The sequence below is a fragment of the Phaethon aethereus genome, assembly GCF_964289735.1.
Source record: "Phaethon aethereus genome assembly, chromosome: 16".
NCBI lineage: Eukaryota > Metazoa > Chordata > Aves > Phaethontiformes > Phaethontidae > Phaethon > Phaethon aethereus.
Genome location: NC_138592.1, coordinates 2,398,579 through 2,420,431, shown reverse-complemented (window position 1 = coordinate 2,420,431; position 21,853 = coordinate 2,398,579). Strand labels below are relative to the sequence as shown.

Genomic DNA, 21,853 nt, shown 5'->3' with positions numbered 1-21,853 from the left:
CTGCCTGGAGAGCTAAAGACCCCGGAGGAGAGAGGAAGGCTGTGGTCCTGCCAGAAGAAATAAAGGCAACCCCAGATGCAAGAGAGCCTCCTTTTTAAAGCCTTTCAGGCTGGGCAGCCTGGGGGGGCTTGTCGCAATGGGGGCTGAGGGGTGAGAGCCAGCACATGCAGACCAGGGCTTTCTGCCTCACCTGGATACCTGCAACGGCAGCAGCATCGCCTCATCCACAGCTCCCCAAAAACCTGCACCGGTGGAAGAGGGGAGCAACGGCGCCCGTTCCCCCGCACCCGCGGCAGCGCAGCCACCCGCGGGCCAGCACCACACCTTAATCACGTTTACGGCCACCCTGCCCAGCAGGTTCCCAAGCCCTGTGCTACAAACCCTCCCAAGTGGGTGAGAGAATGAACCTCTCCCGGTCCCCGAGGCGCATGCGATCACCCTCCCCGGCTGCCTCGCTGTCCCCATCTACTCTTTGGGGACTCTGTTGGCCCATTTCCATCAAATTTGCCCAAGAATGGAGATCCAGCGATGGGCAGCAATGAGGAGGGGGGCACCTTGTTTTTGCCCCTCGGAGGAGGCTGCCACATGAGCTTGGTGGGGCAAGCACACACCAGCGAGCCTGGGAGAGCCACGGGCTTGCGGGAACCAGCTCCCCCAAGTTGCCTGGCTCAGCAAACGACAGGTTTGTTCCCTCTCCTTGTTTCCCTGCGCCAGTAAACACAACAATAAAGAGCAAGCTGCAGGAGGCAGATGATTGCGCGGTGAAAGGTGGAAAACATCTAAAAATGATTTAAAGCAGGGAGGAGAATAGGAAGAGAGGGCTGCAGATTATACTTTCTGGGGAGGAGGAGCTGTTTGGCTGGTGAAAGACAGCAGAGGCAAGGAAGGTTTTCCTGAACACTCCGCAGCTCCTTGCTCCGGGCGATGCTCGGGTCCTCTGTGCGAGTCCCTCTCTGCGAGGTCCCCAGACCCAGCCAGCTCCAGCCCCAGGACAGGCTGGGCACCAGGCCAGCACTGCAGGGGCCAGACCACTGTCTTTTAAAGCTCACAAGTAACAGAGAGACAGGGCATGGACACAGTAAAGCTGAAGAGAGATTATCTAGCTACCATTTCAACACGCCGGTAAATCAAAGTCGATGGAAGCCATATGCTCTGCTGGGAAACATCCATCTCGTTACCAGGGAAACATCCTTCCCTTTAAAATGGCAGGCAAAGGCTTGCAAAAACCTGCTTTTAACTGCCTTTTCTCAGGCACGATCCAAGTCCCCCGGCAGCTCCCTCAGCCCCGCGGCACTGCTGCCTGGGGATTAATTCAGGAGCTGCAGAAGGGGATGGTGCCTCTCCCACCGGGTCCAAGGAAATCAGACCCAGGCTGACAGCACTGTGACCCTGCTTCCAATTTCCAGATCACTCTTAAGCCAGTTTCCATGGTTTATTCCCTGGGAAAAAACAGGGGATCACCTGCCAGGGTCACACCGAGTCGCTCCGCTCAGGGATGCTGCGGCTGCATAGTACGGGCAGGGCCTGGCTGGGCACAGATGTGCCCAGCTGTGGGGCAGGAGACTTCCAGAGCAAGAGAATAACCAACAGCAGGACCATGGCATGGGGTACTGCTGCTCAAATCCAGCCTCTTGCACAGCAGAAGGTACCGCCCGATATCTTACAAGTAGCAAGCAAAAATCTGACCACAGAAACTACAGCAACCTGCATCCAGGGCTTCAGCTCACAGAAACAACGATAAACCCACCACCCAGCTCAGCAGCCGGCCCCAGAAGGTCTCCTCCTCTGCATCTGCACCTTCCTGCTGCTCCCGCTAAGCCAAGTCCACGGTCATTGCTCAGAAACATGGCTGGGTCGGCTTGGGGGGTCTCTGCGGCTGATAGAGAAGGCAATGGGGGTGTGAAGGGGCACCCCCGGGGCACAATCTGTGACCCTGCATTGTGGAAGTCACAGCAGCAAACGCTCTCCAGCCTATTCATGCTAATGAAGTTGCATGTGATTTTGTTTCAGATAGAAGATCTGGAGCACATGGGTACCAGCAGAGAAAACTGGACATTCTCTTGCAGAGATGTTACTTCTCTGTGTTTATTTCAACCTCAGCCTCTCATGAGGGTCCCCCCGCCTTTTTTTTTGTTTGAACGCTTCTCATTTATTATAAATCCCACAAGCAGATGAAGCCAACTGTTAAAGTAAAGCAATGGAGTATTTTCCATTCTGATAAGTAGCTGTGCTCTAACAACTTTTATAACGGAGATCAGAGACAATATTTAATAATTTGAGCCTAGGAAGGCCTGACGGGACAAGGATACAGGATTCCTGATCTGTATGGAAAACGGTTATTACTTCTGGAGGGGGAGAGTCTAGGGTCACAGCACGGGGAGCAAGCACGCTGGATTATGCCACAGGCATCCGGTGTTGCCGAATTCCTCCGTACCTCAGCTCCCAAACTGGAAAACGGGGGTAACGATTCCCCTCAGCACACAGGGGCACAGCTGAGGTTAAGCCCACTTATAGTTCAAGACATGCCCATGGCCCTCAACAACCAATAAATCCTTCTAGAGCAGAATAAAGCCTGGCGCAAAAATACGGCAAAGCACAGCAGTAGCCGAGGCTCACATGGACCAGAGCCAACAACCGCATCTTAAGTGACAGCACAAAGCCACGCGGGAGCACGCAAGGGCAACGTTCTCCAGCACACGACACCGGGGCATGCCCAGCGCCGCAGCCGAGGTGTCGGTCCTCCCCTATATGACATCTCAAGGCAGTTGCTACAGTCCTAAATCCCTTTCCCAGCCACTAACTTGGCTCTTAACCCAGGTGGCAGCAGCCGGTGTGGAGCCCGTGAGCAGACGCTGCAGCACGACTTCTCCGTCAGGGCGTCCTGTTCCTGCCAGCGCCGGGAAGGAGTCACCTTCACTGGGTGGCATCGTAGCAAGATCTCCCCGGCAGCTCCTCAGCCGGCTCCAAGATATGCTCAGGCTGTCTGGGAATTATGTCACCAGGCGCTGCAAATATCAAATGGCCCTTTTATGATCCTGCGTGCTCCTTCCTACCTCCTCCTTGGCTCAGAGCCTCGTGAGTGGTCTGCGCTGTGCGTTGAGGACACCGGCAGTGATAAAAAGCAATGAATGGATAACAGCCAGGTAGTATTTTGAGTTACAGCATCACCAGCCTGCTGCTGAACCAAAGCAGGGGCTGCTCTCGGTCCTGGTTGTGTAACCCAGCCTTGCAGGACGTTCCCCATAATTACAGGGCCTTTCCCTGCAGTCCCACGGGGGCCATATGCTGGATTCAAGAAAGGATGCTCAGAGTTTAGCTGCCTCTCTTAGCACCTTTCTTCAGTCTTCCCTAGAAACAGCAAAGAGCAAGGAGAAGCAGGAGGGATGGAAAAAAAAAAAAAAGGTTTCATTAATCTTCCTTTAATTTCTGCTGTGCTTTTCGCAAGTGAAAAATAGGACCCATCAGATCTGTGCTACCTCCCCGGGCTGCTCTGCCAGCCCGTTTCACACACGGGGTGCACATCCCACCGGCCCGCTGCAGCCGGCAGGGAATGCTGCCGCAGGGTCGGGCTTGGCTCTTCCCGACTCGTGTCCCACCGGGATGTGGCTGCAGGGTAGACAGGCCTCCCCAGCCACGGGTGGGGGCTGGCAATTTATTAGCTTAATGAATTTCTTTGGGGTTTTTAATAGCTATCTGCTCCCATGTGGAGAACGGCCAAAAGAGCAAGGCTGGGTAGGACTGGAACTCGCTTTGGAGGTTCAGCCCGTTTCTCTGCAGGGAGCGGAGGCTTGGGCAGGTGCTCTACGCCGAGCAGACACCCACGGCAGTCTGCTTTGCTCTGCAGAGCATTTGCAGAGAGGAGAGGCAAAAATGGCAAATCTGGTGGAGGTGGTCCCCAGGTGCCCAAGTTCTTGCATAGGGATGGGCCAAGCCCCGGCAACGTCAAGCCCTGTCTACCGGCAGGTCTCCCAGATTTGGCTATTCCAAAGCACAGGGTGGAAACCTGAGGTTGGGATGCATCTCACCTACTCGTAGGTGCCTACAGCCCCATCTCCTGGTAGAAACAGTGGGACAGAGACATCTTTAGAGTCCCATTCACTTGTCTTATTTCATTACCTTTCCGTACAGTCACAGCTTCAAACCACTCCCCCCATACTAAGGCGGGTTAATCCATCACCAGCTTAAAACCAAGTTCAGACCTACCTCGTGTTATTTATCCTGGGCTCAGATGTGAAATCTACTGATTCACAGACTAAGCCTCGGCAGCTCGCTCTGTGCCATTTAGCATGGCTCAAGATGCTCCCACCACCCACAAACATGCATCGGGGGAGTGCAGGCTCAGGGCCTGGAGGGGCAGCTCAGAGAAGGTTTCAAATTATATCCGATTTCTGTTGCAGAAAAGAACAGTAGCAGCAGCAAAAGGTCAATGCAGAAATTCTTCCTACCCCTCATTAGCTGGTACGGTAAGAGAAAAGCTGCTAAATAACAATAGCATTAAAAACATCTAGATGTTAAAGGGAAAAAATGTGGAAAAGAAAAATTCAGTGCAAAGTTCTGTGACTGCATGTCATGCCCGACAAATTACATACTCAGAACTCAGAAAATTCTCCTTTTCTCTAGGTCTCTTCCTTTCCTTACAGGAATAGTCATAACTAAGAAAAAGACAAGCAGTGGTGTGCATCCAGAAGCCACAAGGACCAAACCACGAGGTCATGTTAACGAAGTTTCTTTAGTGCTGATACAGATTAAATGCATCAGTCCCTCGGGCTATGGAGACAGAGCCTTCATGAAGTGCCAGCAATTTAGTTCAAGACATAATGACATGAGGACTTGTCTCTCTGGCTCAGGGTGATGCTTAACTGGGTGCGAAGTCGCATTTTGGATGAACATTGCCATTAGCACGCTGGCTTCTCTGCAGCTCCCCAGAGAGCTGTTATGTGAGGGGCTCTCCTTGCACCCCCAAAACACCCAAACTCACACGCAGTGAGGCAGCTTTCTGCAAGGCCACCGAGCGAGCATGGGATGTGTCTGAAAGAGGCCATCCCAGGAGAAATTACACAGTGAAATTCCTCCAAACCTGGCAGCTCTTGCACTGGCAACATCTCGGAGGAGTCTGTCTGCCCATGGCCCCGCCAGTCCCTGCTCTGATACCAACAGGGAATTACAGCCACTCGGAAATATCTCATCTCTCCTAATAAGAAAAATCCCACTGACCAAAAACCCAACAGCATCAGCAAATCAACCTCAGGGAGAAAAGGAGGCACAAATTACACTTCCCCCTTGGTCATGAGCCACTGTAGAGCAAGACTTGCTCCTGGACGTGGACGCACAGTACGCTGTGTCCCTACAAGCTGTCCTAGCAGCTCCGCAACCCCGAGATGGACAAATGCAAGTCCCATGCAAACTCCTACCCATGCTCCAAGCAGCCATGCTCCTTCAGCCAGGAGAGATGGGATCAGCAGCACGAATCTTCCAAACGCTGGAGCCAGTTTGAGGGTTGGTTTTGCTGCTCATTCAAGCCTGGAGGCTTTATATAGAGTCAGGGCACGATCCAAAAGCGGAAGAGAGACACCCACTCCCAGGGAGTGCAACACACACACTGAAATAAATAGCTCCCTGCCTAAGGAGATGACTCAGGAATCTCCCTAGTCCTTAAAGCACAAATCATTGCTAATAAACCCCAGGAAACTTGGAGGAAGGCCCAGCGAGAGGTTAACTGGACAAGACATGGCATTTCCAGCCTTGCCAGACACATAGGGAGAGGATGGATGAATAACCACAGAATTAAACCGATGTCCAACATTGAAGCAATGGCCACACCAGCCTAAGCCCTTCGTGCAGTCTATCTGCTTCCAGAGCAATGAGTACTCCTTCCTGTTGGGGAAAGGTTTTGTTTTTCACCGCCCCACCTGGCAGCACTCAGGCTTAACCACCATATGGCTTGAAGTGGCAGGAGGCAACACAGCCTCACTCCCTGTTTGTCCAGCTATGAAATACAGATATTTATATTTAACTCCTTTGCTCTCCTCTTGAGTGAAAGATGGAGTGCTCTTACATCCCGTGTTATGTTCTTCAGATCAGGTAACGAACCTCCGAGCAAGCATAAACTCAATTAATGGCCACTTTGAGACTTTGAGTTGTGCAAAAACCCATAAACATGCAGGAAAAAAAGTCTCCCAGTGCTGTCATTTTGCTGCCATATATAACACTGGAACAGTGAGAAAGCCGACAAGACCAATTCACAGCCCTGTACACGCTGCACTTGTAACGAACAGCAAGATCACAGCAAACTGCCCCAGTATGGATGATCCATGTCCTGGGAAAGATGCGCCTTCATCCTCCCAGCCCAAAGTTAACTCTGCTGAGGTCCTCAGACCATGGGATTTCCCACTAAGATAATCCGGCCCGTGTCTCTGACAGTCTGCTCTAGTCAAAGCCAACCCTACTTCCTTTTGCAAACCCCAGGAACACAAATAGAAACCACCCCACCAATTCAAAAGCAAGTAAGAAGCTGGGCAAATACTGTTAAAAAGAAAACTGGAGCAAAGATAACATTTACCAGCAGTCCCCTGACAACTACTTTATGCCTTTCATCTGTCTTGCCTGTTCAACACTGTAAGTCCTTAGAGCAGGGATTGGCTCTTTTCGGTTTGATATACAGAACAGAAGCTTGTAGACTTCTACTTCCATTAGGGGTGCTTGTACACTGCTGTAATATTTTTAACCATTATTTGACTGAAGTTTTCCTTTTGCACCACGTATTAGTTTTTCCCCCACCATATCTAACCAAAGCTGTAGCAAACACACACAGCAGGTACCCAGACACAAGCTACTGCATTCACACAAGAGACGGAGAAGAGGTGTACGTGAGTCACCTTTGAGTCAGGATTTCTGCTAGCGTAACAGCTTTCTAGAGAGTGACTGCACACCTGTGGAAGCCGCATTAGGATCGCCGGTCCTGCGGCGCTCATCCATTGCCGCACGCGACAGCGGCTCAGCTATCGTCTCAACTGTATTTTGCTTCCATACTGGCATATTTTACTCCCAAGCTGGCAGAGCTCTAAAGGAGAAAACAGGACTTCAGGCAGATCAGGGTTTTGTGAATCCCTGGGAAAGACCCTTCAGAAGGCAAAAATCTCTGCCTCTTTCAATCTTGTCCTAAAGAGACCAAGTGCCAGCCACGATGGGCAGTCGGGATCCTCAGGTGGGGAGCGGTCCCCTCCTAACCCAAGCAGAGGCAGTCGTTCCCTCCAACCTTGCCTGTCTTCCTGTTTCTTTGCCTGCCCTCCCAGGAGAGGCATCAAAAAAGGAGGATCTCCTGAACGAAGACTGCCCACTGGGCACTCCCCTCCAAGAGCCTAAACACAACTGTAGCTGCTCAGGAACTATAATCAGTATTAATAAGGCTTGATTACCTTCTGATTTCCCGTGGGTCCTGGGTTGCAGGTCCGCAAGCATTGATCAGGGTTTGCTATAAAGGTTCCTTCCTCAAAACCGCTTTTCAAACATTGCTGGGTAAATCCGGACCTCAGATCCTGGGCATCCCACTTCAACACGGATCAGACCCATCTCTCATCTTGGCCTTACCTGGCAGGGTGTCCACGATGTAATTCTGGTTCTGAACATCACAGTTCCTACAGTCTGTGGCAGGAGGTGGGAGATGCCACAGTTCATCCCAGTCTTCAGTTTGCAAGTTGTGCCAGGCTCTGTCTTCTCTCCTCGTTGTCTGGACTAATCCCACCCAACCTTCACCTAGGGTGTGCAAGGGAACTTAGGCTCCCTCCGTCATCAGAGAGAAATGGGCATCTCCAGAAGGCAGATCTGCCCACCTAAAATCTTCACTGAGGCTCCTATGGGATTTCTGTGAGGAACCCAGCAGGTGTCTGAGCATCACCAAACTCAGGCTAAAAGCCCACTCCACCTGCAACGTCTGGACATTGTCCATCTTGAAAGAAATCAAGTGACTGCTCAGCCACAGGGCTTGCACAGACAAGGCTGGGGCTGCACCCAGCAGTCCCAGTGATCCTGACGTGGCTTTAAATCACCTCCCTACAGCAGTAAGAGTGAGAGGTGAGAAGATCTCACAGGTCTTCTGCTCCCCGTGCCTTGGAAAAGGCTACCCTTCGACATCCAATCCACTCAAAAAAGTCACCAGATGGACGCTTACCGACACCAAAGCTTTCCACACATCTAAAAAGCATGTTAAGAGGCTGGAGTGACATGGAAGACAGATCAGAGGGATCTGGAAGAATGCTCCACAGTTTCCCTCCTTTATTGGCAGTTAGACAGTCAAGAAGCCCTGAGGATGTAATAAAGCAGCTCTCGCCATCCCAGCCAGTGACTTGTGTGAGATACTCCATACCAAACAACACGATATGTAATTAATTCATAAATCCACATGGCACCCCCCCCAAACGCCTTCAATGTAAGCATCACAGGAGATTGCATTCACAGTTTAACCAGAAAAAGGCCAGGAGAACCGCGTGGGGAGCTGAGGTCACCCACGCTTCAGTGAGCTGATCAAGTAAGGTCAAGTATCACACAACTTGTTCTTACTGGAGAAAAGTGACATGAAACTCAATTTAGACCACCACAATAATCTGGTTTTGAAACGTGGTTCCTTTTTGACTGTCAGGGGCTAACAGCCACTGCATTATCCTGCAGCAATGTGTATCGCCATGCTGGAGACCTCCTCTCTTTCCATGCGTTGGGGCCTGGGGACATTTCATGCCAACAGAGACAGGCTCACATTTGCATGAGCAGCTGTAGACAAAGTTTAATCCTTTGTAGGAACCGCTGTCCATCTTTCTCATATATCATCTCTCTATATCTACTCCACAGGAGATTACCCAGCAGAAAAAGGGACTGCCACATCTCCCTGCCAACACAATTTAAAGAGGAGCCTGTCCGTCAAGAACTAAGAAACAGCTAAGCGCTTGGGCTGCCTTAAAAGGGATTACACAGGGCCAAGTGTTTGCTGCTTAAATTTGGTATTTGGCTTCTGGAATTTATGTGCTTTTTATCCTGGTAAGCTGCACTGATTTCTAACTGACAGGCAAACCCTCTACCCGGCTCCCCGTGCCCCGCCAAATGAATCGCAGTGTCTCACCCTGCTGATGTCCCCTCCCTCTACTGCAATGTCAAAAAAATAAAGAAATCTGATTTTTGCCAACTGCGTCTCTTTAAGCAATGCCCATCTTCCCTTTAGTATAGGATTTGGGGCTTGCTTTTTGGGTTATTCCCTCATATGATAAATTGAGCCACAGCAAGACTCATCCGGTTGAGGTGCGTTGCAGCGCAAAAAGGAGGTCATCTGGAGGATCGCTTGTTTTTCGTTTCCTTAATGTCAGTGCGGGGTGAGCGCGACGACTGGAACGTGACACATTAAAGCGACTGAAATCAGGTTGCTCCCACCAAGCTCTGACTAAGCAGCTGGAGAGGAGCTCGTGAGGCATCACACCATGGCGGTGTACCCGGGGCAGACACAACCACACGGCTGAGGGCATCGGCACCGGAGGTCAAAGCCCAGCAGCTCCATTAAACTCAGCGCGTTTGGAGGAGATGTGTTGGCCCCTTCATCCCACATACTCACTAGGACATGGGGAGGCGAACTCAGGAGGTCCACACGTGTCACTGGTGGATGGGCTGAGTTTGGTGGCATTGTACCTGCTGGCAATATCTCTGGCTGTGGGTGAGAGCTTGCCGTGAACCACCACCCGTCGGGGCTTGGGGATGGATAAATGGGACTGTCAAACTAAATTTACGCTGATTAGCAAATGCCATAAAACAAGTATAAAAAAACATAAGTGGAAAACAAAACAAAACGTAAGAGCTGCCTAAAAACCCAAGTCAGGCAGCAGAAAAGTGGCTGGGGGTTCCCAAAGTCATTCAGTCTAACGCAAAATATTATCTGGGAATGGATCGATATGAAATAGCCATGTTTTCCTCAGCCCCTGAGGAGTGGAAGGAGCCACAGGAGAGGCCACCTCTGCACTGAGAAACGCTGGACCATCAGGGAAGCAATTGCATCAACTCTCCATCCTCCCACCGTGCCAGAGGTGGCCATGCCAGGATGCGGGCAGTGCAGAGAGGAGAATTTCTGGAGAGAGAGGTGGCTTCTGGCTGGGTTAAGAGGGAAGAACAAATGCAATGGCACAAGGAAATTTGAATAGAATTAGACAAGGAGGAAATGTTCCTTATTATAATTTAAGTCCATGCACTTGCTTAATTAACTGAATGTATGGTGCACAGTATGCGGATAAAAAATGCACCTAAACTATTTTTGACACAGTTAAAAAGATGCATTGAATTTACAACCTTAAAGTAGGAGAAGCAAGAATTATGTTGGTCCTGGGCACACAGCTTGAAAAGTGTCTGAATAGAGGCTGTTTTCTTGCTATTGCCCCAAATCCAGCTCCCCACCTCTTCAGCTCAGGGACCAAACATGAGCGGCTCACCCAGAGGACCAGCAAATGTGTCTCCAGATGCATGGGGCTACGGGGGTGCCCAGTGCAAGTACCTTGCTTCGGCTGGCACAGAACACAGCAATCCCTCCTGAAATACGATGGCAAGCAGGGACAAAAATCACTTTCAAATATCACAGCTCTTCAAACTCAGCACCACTGAGCACAAGACACGTTACAATAACCAAGGTAAAAGGACTAGAAGAACAAAAAAAATACTTAAATTATTGAAAGAGATAAAATGGAAGCATTTTGGAAGCAAAATGCCTCCCTGTGCAGAAAACTACCTCAAGATCAAAGTGCTGCTGCATCCCGCAAAAATCCTGGCCTGCTATTTAGGCACAGCTCAACTTTTCAAGTTTCAGCTCAACCTTGAACAGAATGAGGCCACGTGCTGCATTGCTAACACTCTGTTAAAAAAAAAAAAAGGGGGGGGGGATAGAAAAGAAAGATGCTGAGAGAAATACTGAGAGAAGATGAGATAGGAGAGGCTCAGAACTCCGGGAGCTGGAGTCCACCTCCAGCCAAGCTCAAAAAAGGGACCCATCAGGCTCAGCTGTCCATGGGGCGGTACAAAATATATATACATTATATATAATCTGTATACACACACAGCTACCATGAGCAGGTCACCCAGTTGGGGCAGTGTAGGAAGAGCTATTAAAGATGAATCACATCACAGAAATATAAAATAGTGTTTTTGCTCGCAGAGGTAATAACGCTTTTACAGAGGCAACATCTGACATGAGACCATGTTAATGAGTTTCGGGCTGGGGGGGTGGGAGTTGGTCTGAATTTCCCTGGTTTCTTATGCATGAAATGGTGCAAAGGTGAATAAGTGATGACTGGAAGAGAGGTGGGGAAAGAAATCCGATGGATTGGACCTAGGAGGCAAAATTGGAAATAAAGGCAACTTGCACAGGCATCTCAAGGCAGTGCATCAATCGTCCAGTGCAGTACCAGCCTGGGAGATGGGCCTCTGCAGACAGGCATTTATCAGAGGTACTTACACAGAGGCACCTCTCATATTTATTAAAACATGTCCATGCTGGAAGAGTCTCTGCAGTTTGTGTCTTGGCATTTGTGTGCAGGGAGGCTGCCTGAGCAGTGCTGCAGCCCCGGAGCAGCTCCACACCTAGAAATGCAGTGGGGTCTATAAGCATCTCTACAAGCTAAAAACCCAACCTTGCTGGGTCACAAACTCATTCACACTGGAAATAGTTCCTAAATCTTCAGGCAAGAAAGTCCCTGTGAGTAGCAGGAGCAGAAAAATCGGGGTGCTGGCAGATGGGGTCAGTGGTGGAAGGGCTGAGCCCAAGACAGCGGCAGGATGGGTTCCCCCATTCAGGGTCTCCCTCGGGACTCCCACTCCTGCAGTATTAAGCCTAAAGGTGTTTTTGTGCTTAAGGCTTTGGCACAAAATGGGGTTTAGGGCAGGAAGAGACAGTGTGACCCCAAAAGCATGGGCAAGGCACTGCACCAGCCATCGGGATGTCAGGGGTGGCTCCAGCTCTCCCATACAAACTTTATGACCTTGAGCCAGTCTCTTCGTCCTCCCATACCTTTGAATAAGCAGCCACTAAGCTTTTTGTCTGTGCTGTCTGCCTGGATCACAGACTTCTAGGTACAGAAACCCAGGAAACCCCCTCCCCGCCCCATTCAAACACATACAGATCTGGCACGGGCCATACCAGGCTCACTCAGGCAGCAAAGGGTGGTAACTGGTGCATGGGCTTATCCCAGTGACTTTCTATTGTGTTTACCATATCCTTCAGCTCCTTAAATAATATATTAGCAAACTGACAAGGCTGAACCTATCATACGTATAGCTCAGAAGACTGAGTCCATACAACTTCCTGACACACTGTAAAAAATTAATTATATCACTGGTGCTTCACAGACATTGGTGCAGTTACCACCTCAGCCCTGAATTCAGCCTCCATTTCCCGACGGGTGCGTGAATGGGGGTCAGAGGATGGTTTAGCAGTGGTACATCTCCCAGCTGCGTGGGCATCTGCCCCAAGGTGAGCCAGGGAGGCCGCCCAGCTCCCAACACATCCCAGGCCAGCGATTTCTAACGGGAGGACACGGCTCCACGTGGCATCGCGGCAGGTACAAGTGGAGTCACGAGCCCAGGAGAAATGCAGCTGCTTGGGCTGGGGGGGAGGCAGCTACACAGTGAAAGCCAAAGGGCACCCCAGCCTGGCACCCAGCGCCTGGCACCAGGGATGTCCATGGGAAGGTGAGCTCTGGCAGGAGGTCACTTTGGGATGTCCCCGCTCCTGCCCTGTGAGGATTAATGGTTGCCCAAGCAAATGCCACCACAGAGAGCCAAACGGGTCAGAAGTTAAGGCAGAACAGCTGAAGAATCATAGAATCAAGAAGTCAAAGATGCTTATAAAGCCCTCGCAGCCAGGGCTACTCCTGCCGCTTGCCATTTGGCTTTCAGCCCTTTCCACCTCTGTCACTGTCACCTCCATGTCCCCAAGCTGGGGTCTCACCTGTGTTTAACAGCACATAGTGTATGTTGCACACATCCTCCCGTCCTTGGTGCACGCACAGACAAGCGCCCAGCTCGCAACGTGAACGCTCGACCCCTCCACGCAATTCTGGAGGATTTTGCGACACAAACCACCTACAACTCCAGAGGATGGCCTTGAGCACAGAGGATGCTCAGGAGTCCCAGCGCTGGACTTCACACTCCTCATCATAGCCGTAACCAAGCTCCACAGACGTTCCCTCTTCTCTTCTCCCATTTCCCTGGGGGGATAAGCTCCCTGCAAGGACCCCAACCTGCTGCAGTGCGCAGCAAAGCTCCCCCTTCCACCCAACCAGCGTTTCAGTCACTCTCAACCGGACTCACCAACACCTCCCTGGAAGACCTCAATGTACAAAATGGCTGAGGACCAGAAAGCGGATCCCAACACCTTATCCGAGAATAGCGTAACAGCAAAGGGATGGGAAAAAAAAAAACCACGAAAGGCCCAAAAAAATCCTCTTGCTGGGGCTGACAGAGGCCCTAGCCATGACGAAAAACAAGTAAACAAAAAAGCAAACATTGGCACCAAGGGAACAAGCACCCAAGCCTGAGGCGAGGCCAGCAGAAGAGCCTGGTGGGACTGTGGAAAGTCCCAGAGGGAAGGGAGTTGCAGTAACACAGCAATTTATCTTGACCCTCCCTTTGCAATCCTCCAAACAACGGGAAGTCATCTGCTCTCCCTATGCAGCAATGCCTTCAGATACGGGCATCCTTCTGCCAAACGGTGGGTCAGATGTGGCCATTTCTGGCTTAAAAAAAAAAAAACGGGGTGGCAGAGGGGAAATGTGCACCCTGGGACTGCTCCTTTGTTTACTGCTCCACCGCTGTGCAGTCGGGAAGCCCCAGACACTGATTAGCATTTCTTTCCAGACACATCTCCAATTCAGCCTCTTCTCACAGGGGGACACGAAATACCTCCCGGAGCCAGCGCCAGCACACCCGCCCCGGCCCCAAGCCCTGCGCAGACGAAGATGGGGCCGGGGGAAAAGGAGCGCTGGGGGGGGGGGGGGAAGGAGAGACACTGCCTGAGCAGAGCTTTTTGTTCCTCTGCTCACAGCATTGCTATGGTGATTTCAAGCAAGACGGAGGAGCAGTCCCTACCCATCACTCCCGCTGCTCCAGCCCCTTCCCCCGCAAGCAGGAGCGGGCAAAAGGGGGGGGGGGGGGGCGGTGCATTGCACCTCTCCGGGGAAGGCACCCCCCCAGCTCTGCAGGGACAGCTTCTTCCCCCTCCCTTCCTCCGCCCCGGATTGCCTTCACCACCGCCACGCAGCCCGGCCCCGGTGCGCCCGGGCACCGTGCCGCCCTGCACCGGGCACCGGCCGGGCGAGGGACGCAGCGGCGGCCCGGCTGCTCCGGGGGGGCAGGGAGGGAGGTGGCTCAGCCTCCACCACCCCCAGCACTCCCCCAGGGCTCCCCCACCAGCCCTGGCACCGGGCATCCCCGCCCTGCAGCTGGAGCATCCTTCCTCTTCGGCATGCATTTTAGGGGCTGGGGGGGGGGGCGGGCAAGGACAGATCTGGGCCGGGGGTGGGGTGTGTGTAGGGGGGAGTCTCTCCGTTCGGGTTTGCCCCCCACCCTTTTACTCACACGTATGCGTGGTAAATGAAAGCCCAGCCCCGCGGTCTCTCCAGCACATTGTAGAGGAAATTCTGCAGCTTGCGGTAAAAAGCATTCCTTTTGGGGGGCTTCCCGCTGCCCGACACGCCGGAGCGGGGCTTGCTGAGGATGCTGCCCCGCTTGGTGCTCTCGGAGCCGGCGATGAGGAGCGCCCCGTCCCGGCTGGAGTCCGGGGCGCCCGGGTCCAGCCCCACGAAGCCCACCTTCAGCTTCTTCTCGGCGGCGGGCCCCGGGTAGACGCCTCCGTTGCGGGATTTCTGCACCATGGTGGCGGCCGGGGCGGAGGGGAAGGGGGGGGGGGGGAACGGCGGGGGGCTCCGCCCGCGCTCCCCGCCGCTGCTCCGCGCCCGGCGCAGGCGAAGCCGCAGGAACCGGCTGCGATCCGCTCCGCCAGCGCGGCCCCGCCCGCCGCCGCCCGCCCCCTTAACCCTTGGCCTCCCTCGGTGTCCCCCTCCAACATCAGGCTCTCGCACTTACACACACACACCCCCGGCCAAACTCCTGAAAAATCCGGGTTGGCCACCCCCCATCCGAAAGAAAAAAAAAGCAGGCTCTGGGCTCTCCCCCAAAAAATCAGGATCTGGCATCATCCCCACAAAAGAACACTCCAGCATCCCCCCAAAGCAGGATCCAGCATCCTCCTCTAACATGAAGGTCTGGCATCTTCCTCCTGCCCTCAGGACAAGGTCCTGTGTCCCCTCCCAAAAGCAGGCTCTGGCATCCTCCACAAAATCACCAAGGAGTGTGCTCCTTCAGCAAAGGGCCCGTGAGAAGGGCTGGGTAAAGCCGGTCATGGGATGTCCATCCCCGCAGATCCACCAAGGTCCTGCTGGCAGTGGGCACAGACAGTGCCGCAGGTTCACAGGAAGGGCCCGAGTCCATGGCCCATCTCCATGTGCCCACTTGGCCATCAGACCAGCATAACCTCACCACAAACCCCCTTGTGCAAAGCCATTCCCTTGGTCCACACTTCACCAAGATCCAACCTCCTTCCTTAAGACTTGGAAGCCCAAATCCAGTTTACATCACGCACTGAAACTCCACGGTGATGTGGTCACTAAGCTGCACAGAGACCGAGCTCCCAGACATAGAAAGTCCATCTCCAGATGTGCTGACCCAAGTCAGCTCTTGAACACACTCTGTTGGTTATGGTCCAGCATTACCATTTTCCCCCATACACCATGGCTGGCTTCTGCCCTAAGGAATATTTCCTCCTGGCACACCTTCACAAGATTCAGGAGAACAGATGTAGGCTGCAGAAGCCTGAGATGAGGCAGAGGTACCTGCCCCACACAATTATTCTCCATGCAAAAGGGTCATCATAGTGCAATGGGAAGACCTGCAATCAAACAAAATCAAGCCCAGGACTATCAACTGCTACTGCAGTGAATTTTCTATCCCTTACAATCCAAGTCATGGATGACCTGTGAACTGCACACTTCTGCATGTTAGTTGTAACTAAACAAGGCTTTAGGACAAGGCTTTTTGTATGTAAATAAAATTGCAAGCTCAAATGAGCTGCTGCTTTCAAAGCAAAGTGCCTTTGCCACAGTGTGGTTGGTAGGGAAGCAGCAAAATTGTTGCCCAAAGTTTCATGGCATGCAGGAACTGCACAGGGCTGTGTTTCAGTTCCCTCTCTTGCGAGGAACAGCAGTTGGAAAACCCATCCTGCCACTCCATATTATTGATAGACTTTTCTCGAATTTCATATTTAAATGAGAAAATCAACATAACCTTCCAGAGTGCATTCCCCAAATCCTGGTCTTTTGGTGCTCTCCTTATGCCTCAGGAAAATCCCAAAACCACCAAATGAAGCAGCATTGAGACTAAAATTGCTGCCTCTTACCCTCCAAATCCTACCATGTACATCTGATAAGAGAAGAGCCAGCATGGAGCAGCCCTACATTTTTATGAACAGTATGTTTCCTGTGACCCATATTCTCTCCAATGCATGGCTAAAAGCAAAGTCAACTCTGCAAGGCTGGCAGAAAACTAAAGCTGGGTTAAATAATGGAAAAACAGATCTGCAAGTATGTCAGTGAATAAATTACTCAATTCAGCAAGGGGCCATTCTATTCATTATTTGTGAACACTTGTAAGATCATTAGTGTTCTTTAACAGGGTAGCCAATTACAAATGTGCCTGGCACTAGTGTACAAAGTGCATTATTATAGATCCAGCGATGCAGTCCAAAAGCAGGAAATGTCCCCCTCCACAAAAAGGACAACAACAAACAGAGGAAGCAATTTTCAATCAACAAATTCAAGATTACTAATTGTCTGTGAGCCCTAAAGAAGAATCTCAATTCATGGCACTCCTCTTTGCCTGATTAGTTGGTCATTTGCAGTGTCACACTGCAGCACAGTTTCGGGTATCGTGTATCTCCAAGACCATCAAAAACCAGGAATGGGCCAAGGGAAGGGAAAGTCATCCTTCCCAAGCCACGGATGGGCTGAGGAAAGACACGGTGTGGTTGCAGTGGCTGTCAGGGCTAGTTGCTTCACTTGAGAGGGAGGTAAAAGCTCAAAGACAAGCAAGGCCTTGTGAGCAAGTGGCACTAAGGATGGTCTCCTTACATGAACAGAGCAGTCCTTGAGAGGGAGAAAGGACCTGGAACTGTGCATGAAGAACCACCCTGGCCTCACCTCTTCATTCTCTTCACCTTGGGCTCTTAGGGCACCTCCAACTCCTCCTCTACAGATATTTCATGGGTTGGCACTGGAAGTTGTAGTTGTGTGTTCAGAAGCAGCATGGCTGAGGGGAGAGGGCTTTGTCTTAGGTGGCAGGGGAGCACATCTGTGGTCTCTCTGCCAAATCATGCTAAGACCCCGAGCACATCACTTCCCTCCCCCCCTCCCTGGCATGCCAGCCCACCAGCTCCCAGGAGCTGTCCCTCGATCCGGTTTGCACGGTTCCAGGCAAGTTACAACCCTGCGAGGAGCAGCGATCTCCGGGGAACAACGGGAACATAAACACCGATCAAGCTGCCATGTCCTGCCACGGAGTAATTTTGAAGATGGAGTCAACCATGTTGCTACTTCTTCTGGGGGCGGGGGGGCAGAAGGAAAGACACAGCCACTAACACGTGCGAATTGAGGTGTATAAAAGCAGTACTGGGAAGGTGCTTTTATCTGATCCAAGGACATTATGTCTCCACAAACAAACATAATTACCAGGTCAGTTCTTTGCTTTCAACACCACTGATGGCTTTAAAACACAAATACTGTGGCAGATAGCTTAGACACTGAAGGCAAAATGAAATCTATCAAGCTATGTTAAGACACAAAAAGTCCACGCTCTCTCCCTTGGCAATTTGAGATGTAGTAAGAAGTGACTGATGTAAAACATGTGGAAAGACTCCAGGGATATGTATCTGTTTGAAACACTGAACAAGAGTCCTTTCTCCATGTCCACCCAGCTGGTGGTTTGTGCAAACTGTGCTACCCGTAGCCTGGGTTTTGTCCCTCACAGCTTTCTTCCAGAGCTATTTTCAAAACCTAAAACAGATGGCTTTATCTCCCCTTGTACAGGAGGTTACACCATCCCAGCAAAACTAACCTGCCAAGAGAAAAGGTGGAACAGCTCGGTCTTTCTGCACCCAGTGTCCACCCACCTCCCTCTTCTCCTTCAGCTACCCCTTGCCTCCCACCTTCCCTTCTGAGAAGCAAAAAGCCCCCAGGAACCCATGTTTATTGATTAGACACATGCCTTCAATGCTTGGCTAACAGGGACTCTTTCCAACAAGTGCCAAACAATTTTTGGTTTTGAAACCAGAAGCCCCAACCCAAGATGTTGGTTGATACAAAGAACTCAACCTGGAAGGTGATGCTTCTTCAGCATTAAGGTTTGAGCCCACAGGGAAAAATGCTGTAAGAAAGAAATTCTTGTGCATAAGTAGAGAAATCTGCAGATTTCCAACGAAGAAAGATGAGTGTGACATGGGGATACGTACCTCTGGCTAGAACATAAGGCAACGCTCAGCAAAGGCTGCGTCACTTGGGATCGGGAGATCTGGGCACAGCTGCAGAGAACTTGTAGGATGAAGAAATTGAATCTCTCCTTGGTGAGAGACAGAAATTGGCTGAATAAACTTAAATTACACTGAAGACCCACGCCCTGCTTATGAGATCAAGGAAGTCACTAAAAGCACATTATAAATCTGGACTTGCTAAGGACACAGGGTTAACGGCTTGTGTGGCAGCGTTGTCCCACTGATGTGAAAATCTTCCCTGGAGCTTCCCATGACTTGGCCTGAGCCTCCTGCTGTGGGCAACACAGGGTCTGTGGCCTCCCACTGCCACCAGAAGGGACGATCACTCCAGCCCTCAGAGCGGTGGCAAACAAAAGCAGGGACGAAGACACTGGTGCGGAAGGACCACCTTGAGAACAAGCGGGTTTCAAATTGGGCACTGGGCAGAGAGCAAAGGCCATTTCTGGCACTCGTTTTCAAACACAGTACCACCACTGATTTTTTTTTTTTCAGCCTAAAATGAAAATGCACCAGATGGTTGTCCAGTTTCAATCAGATCTGACAGTCATCAGCCTCATTCAGCCTCAATACTAATTAAGTTTGTGTCAATTTTCATGACAATTAGAAACCTAGAGAGGAGCAAAGGCTCCCTAATGCCTCCTCCTTCCCCCTCCAAAAGGAATCCTGAAGTGTAATCTCATCTTTATTAGACACCAGAGAAGGTGTCCATGAGGACACCACTCCTCCCAGCCACTAAAATGCTTCAATCAGAATTTGCAGGCAATGCACTGACCAGAAGCCAGGCTTCCTTCATCCTCATGCTGACAAAGCTACTTATTTTATATCACATATTTAGCGGATGCAAAATTTCTGTGCATCCATCTTCCTGTCCTGTTCTTAGACAGCACCTACCTCATTGAAGGCTGCTCCAGTAAAACCCAGGACGAAACATGCCGTATGAGACCAGCTGGAGCTGCAGCTGGAAGTGCCTGGCCGCACGAACAGAAATCTCCCCAAATTACACTGAATTAACCCAAAAGGGAGACGTACACACTCCCTTCTCAGCAAGAAAGTTTGTGTTTCTGCTTTCTAAGAGTGATTAAAATTGCTGAGGTCTAAGCGTTCGTCTGTGCTGTGGAGGTCTGACTAAAGAAAGTCAGTCACTGGAAGAAACAGCTACTTGACTGGACACGTGGAAGAAGCAATGGAGAGAAGCAAAGTTAGGGTGAATTCTGTTGAATTAAACAGGGTTATGCTAAAAGCGTCCACAAATCTGAAAATGAGCCCATTGGTCACACGGGGACCGCTGCCCACCTCATTTCCCCTGGCACCTTGTGACCTCTCTGCTTCTGCCCCACCCGGCCCCCCACAGCCCCTTCCCCAGGCGAATTCCCCGCTGACGAGGTCTCCTTCCCCATCCCTACTCTCTGCACTTCCTTCATGAGCCTCCAGCTCTGGCTCTTGCCCCAGCTGCCTGGGAGAACACACGCAATTCCCTTTCTTCATTTATATTGTTACCTTGAAGGTATTTTTAGCCTGTGACCACGTTGCCCCTGAGCCTTCCTTTTCCCAGACTCTGTAAATTTAGCTCTCTTAGTCATTCCTCACGTCTCCCAGCACTCACATTCTGCCTCCCAACCTCCTCGGTTTTCTGCCTCCTCCTGCACCCACAAAGACCAAAGCCACACAAGTCAAATCGCTGTCACCTCTGTGCGCTTAGACCTCATTCCCCAAAACAAGGCTGCTCCAGGACCTCCTCTCCCCACCCCTAGGGCCACCACAGTCTCCTTTGGGGGTGATCCCTCAGAGATGTGGATTGACTTAGGAGACTTCCCATCAGCAGCCCCCTTCCCGTTTCTCCAAACCAACGCTTTGCTCTTTGCGACATACACCTCTACAGCAATAAAACTAACCTGGTTTTGCATGAGAGCTCTTCCAGCCTTGGCAGGTCTCAGGGTCCAGCTCAGGACTGACTCTGCTCCCAGTAAAGCACCTCCTAGGACAGTAGCTGCACCCTGGCTGGGACCCAGTCCCACAAAGCCCATTAGGTGCTTTGTTCCCATTCAAGCACCTGCCTCCCACCAACTTCAAAGCTGAATTAAAAGCTGCATGAATATTTAGGGACTGGAGATTTTCAGCAGAAAGAAAAAGCCCATACTGAAATAGCTACCAGCTCTGACACATCTATCTTCTCAAAGACATGCACCACATGGAAGCACACTGGAATATTGTGCCTTATTCTGCTCTAGGAAGTGAGGCCAACCAAAATAAATAGGCTCCAAAGGGTCCCAGCTGTCCTGGGTTAGGAAGGGAGGGACCTTCCAGAGCTGGAAGGAGCTCCCCCCCTACCTCAGTAGGCTGCTGTGGGGATAAAAGGGATTTGGGGAGTCATGTAGGAGAGGAATGGAGGGGGGGAAATATGTTCTGTTGGGGTGTCACAGCACTTGGGGAGCTGTGCTGGATCACAGGGGGTCTGCGGAGGAGATCAGCCTGTCCTAGTGGCAGGAGCAGTCAGGGTGGGTCAGCCTTTAGGGAAGAGCAGGGAAATGGGGTGCAATGCCCTGGCTTGGGGGGTCCCTGTGAGCAGGAGGGATGCAGCACAGGGAGCTACGGCCTCTGTGGCTTTAGAGATGCAACAGCTCCAAACCTGCATGGAGGAAAAATTTATTTTCTTTTTTTGTTGCAGATCTTTTTCCATTTTTCCTGTTTTTTTTTCTTGCTGAAGTGTCAAGGCAAGCAAGACAACCAAGCCTAATCACTGAAATACTGAAATCTGTAAGGTGGATTATTTTATATTTTCATTATTGAAAGAGAGATTTCAAAAAAAACCTTCCAAAAGTAAAAATCTGCCTTCCGATTTTTTTCATGTAGCTTTCCTCTTTTCAAAATGTTAGAGGGAAGATTAGGTTTTGGTTTTAATTAAGAGAGTTGCCTTTGATCCATGTTTCAGGTTAAAAAATGCAAGTATTCTGTTGGGAAACTGTCAGGCAGACCTGTCTGTCTCCATGCTCCTGCCTCTGTCGCAGCATACAGTGTGTCATATGCAAAGAAAAACTCTTGAAGTAACTAAATTCATAGTTTCTCTGCACCATGAGCTTTTGCTGCAGGCTTGCTTCAGTTTTTCAGCCTGGGAAATCAAGAGAACATGAAGGGACAAGTGTTTATCATTTATTTATCTTTAACCTGAGTTCCTAAAGAGAGCTGGTGTATGTGCCTCTGCCTCTCTTCCCTCCTTTAATAACTGCAGAGCTTAGGGGCAAT

At 51.0% G+C, this 21,853-nt stretch overlaps 1 protein-coding gene across 4 annotated transcripts in view; it reads right to left on the bottom strand.

Annotated features, from left to right (window-relative positions):
- The window catches only part of KCNQ2 (potassium voltage-gated channel subfamily Q member 2), a gene marked incomplete at its 3' end in the record, with an annotated part of 65,746 nt that extends 50,539 nt beyond the window's left edge, over nt 1-15,207 (bottom strand). For all 4 annotated transcript variants that reach the window (XM_082007379.1, XM_082007381.1, XM_082007378.1 and 1 more), the window contains exon 1: nt 14,593-15,207. In XM_082007379.1, coding sequence (XP_081863505.1) covers nt 14,593-14,888 — 296 coding nt within the window. In that variant the 5' untranslated portion in view covers nt 14,889-15,207. The remainder of the gene's footprint in view (nt 1-14,592) is intronic.
- Between the last annotated feature and the right edge of the window lie 6,646 nt (nt 15,208-21,853).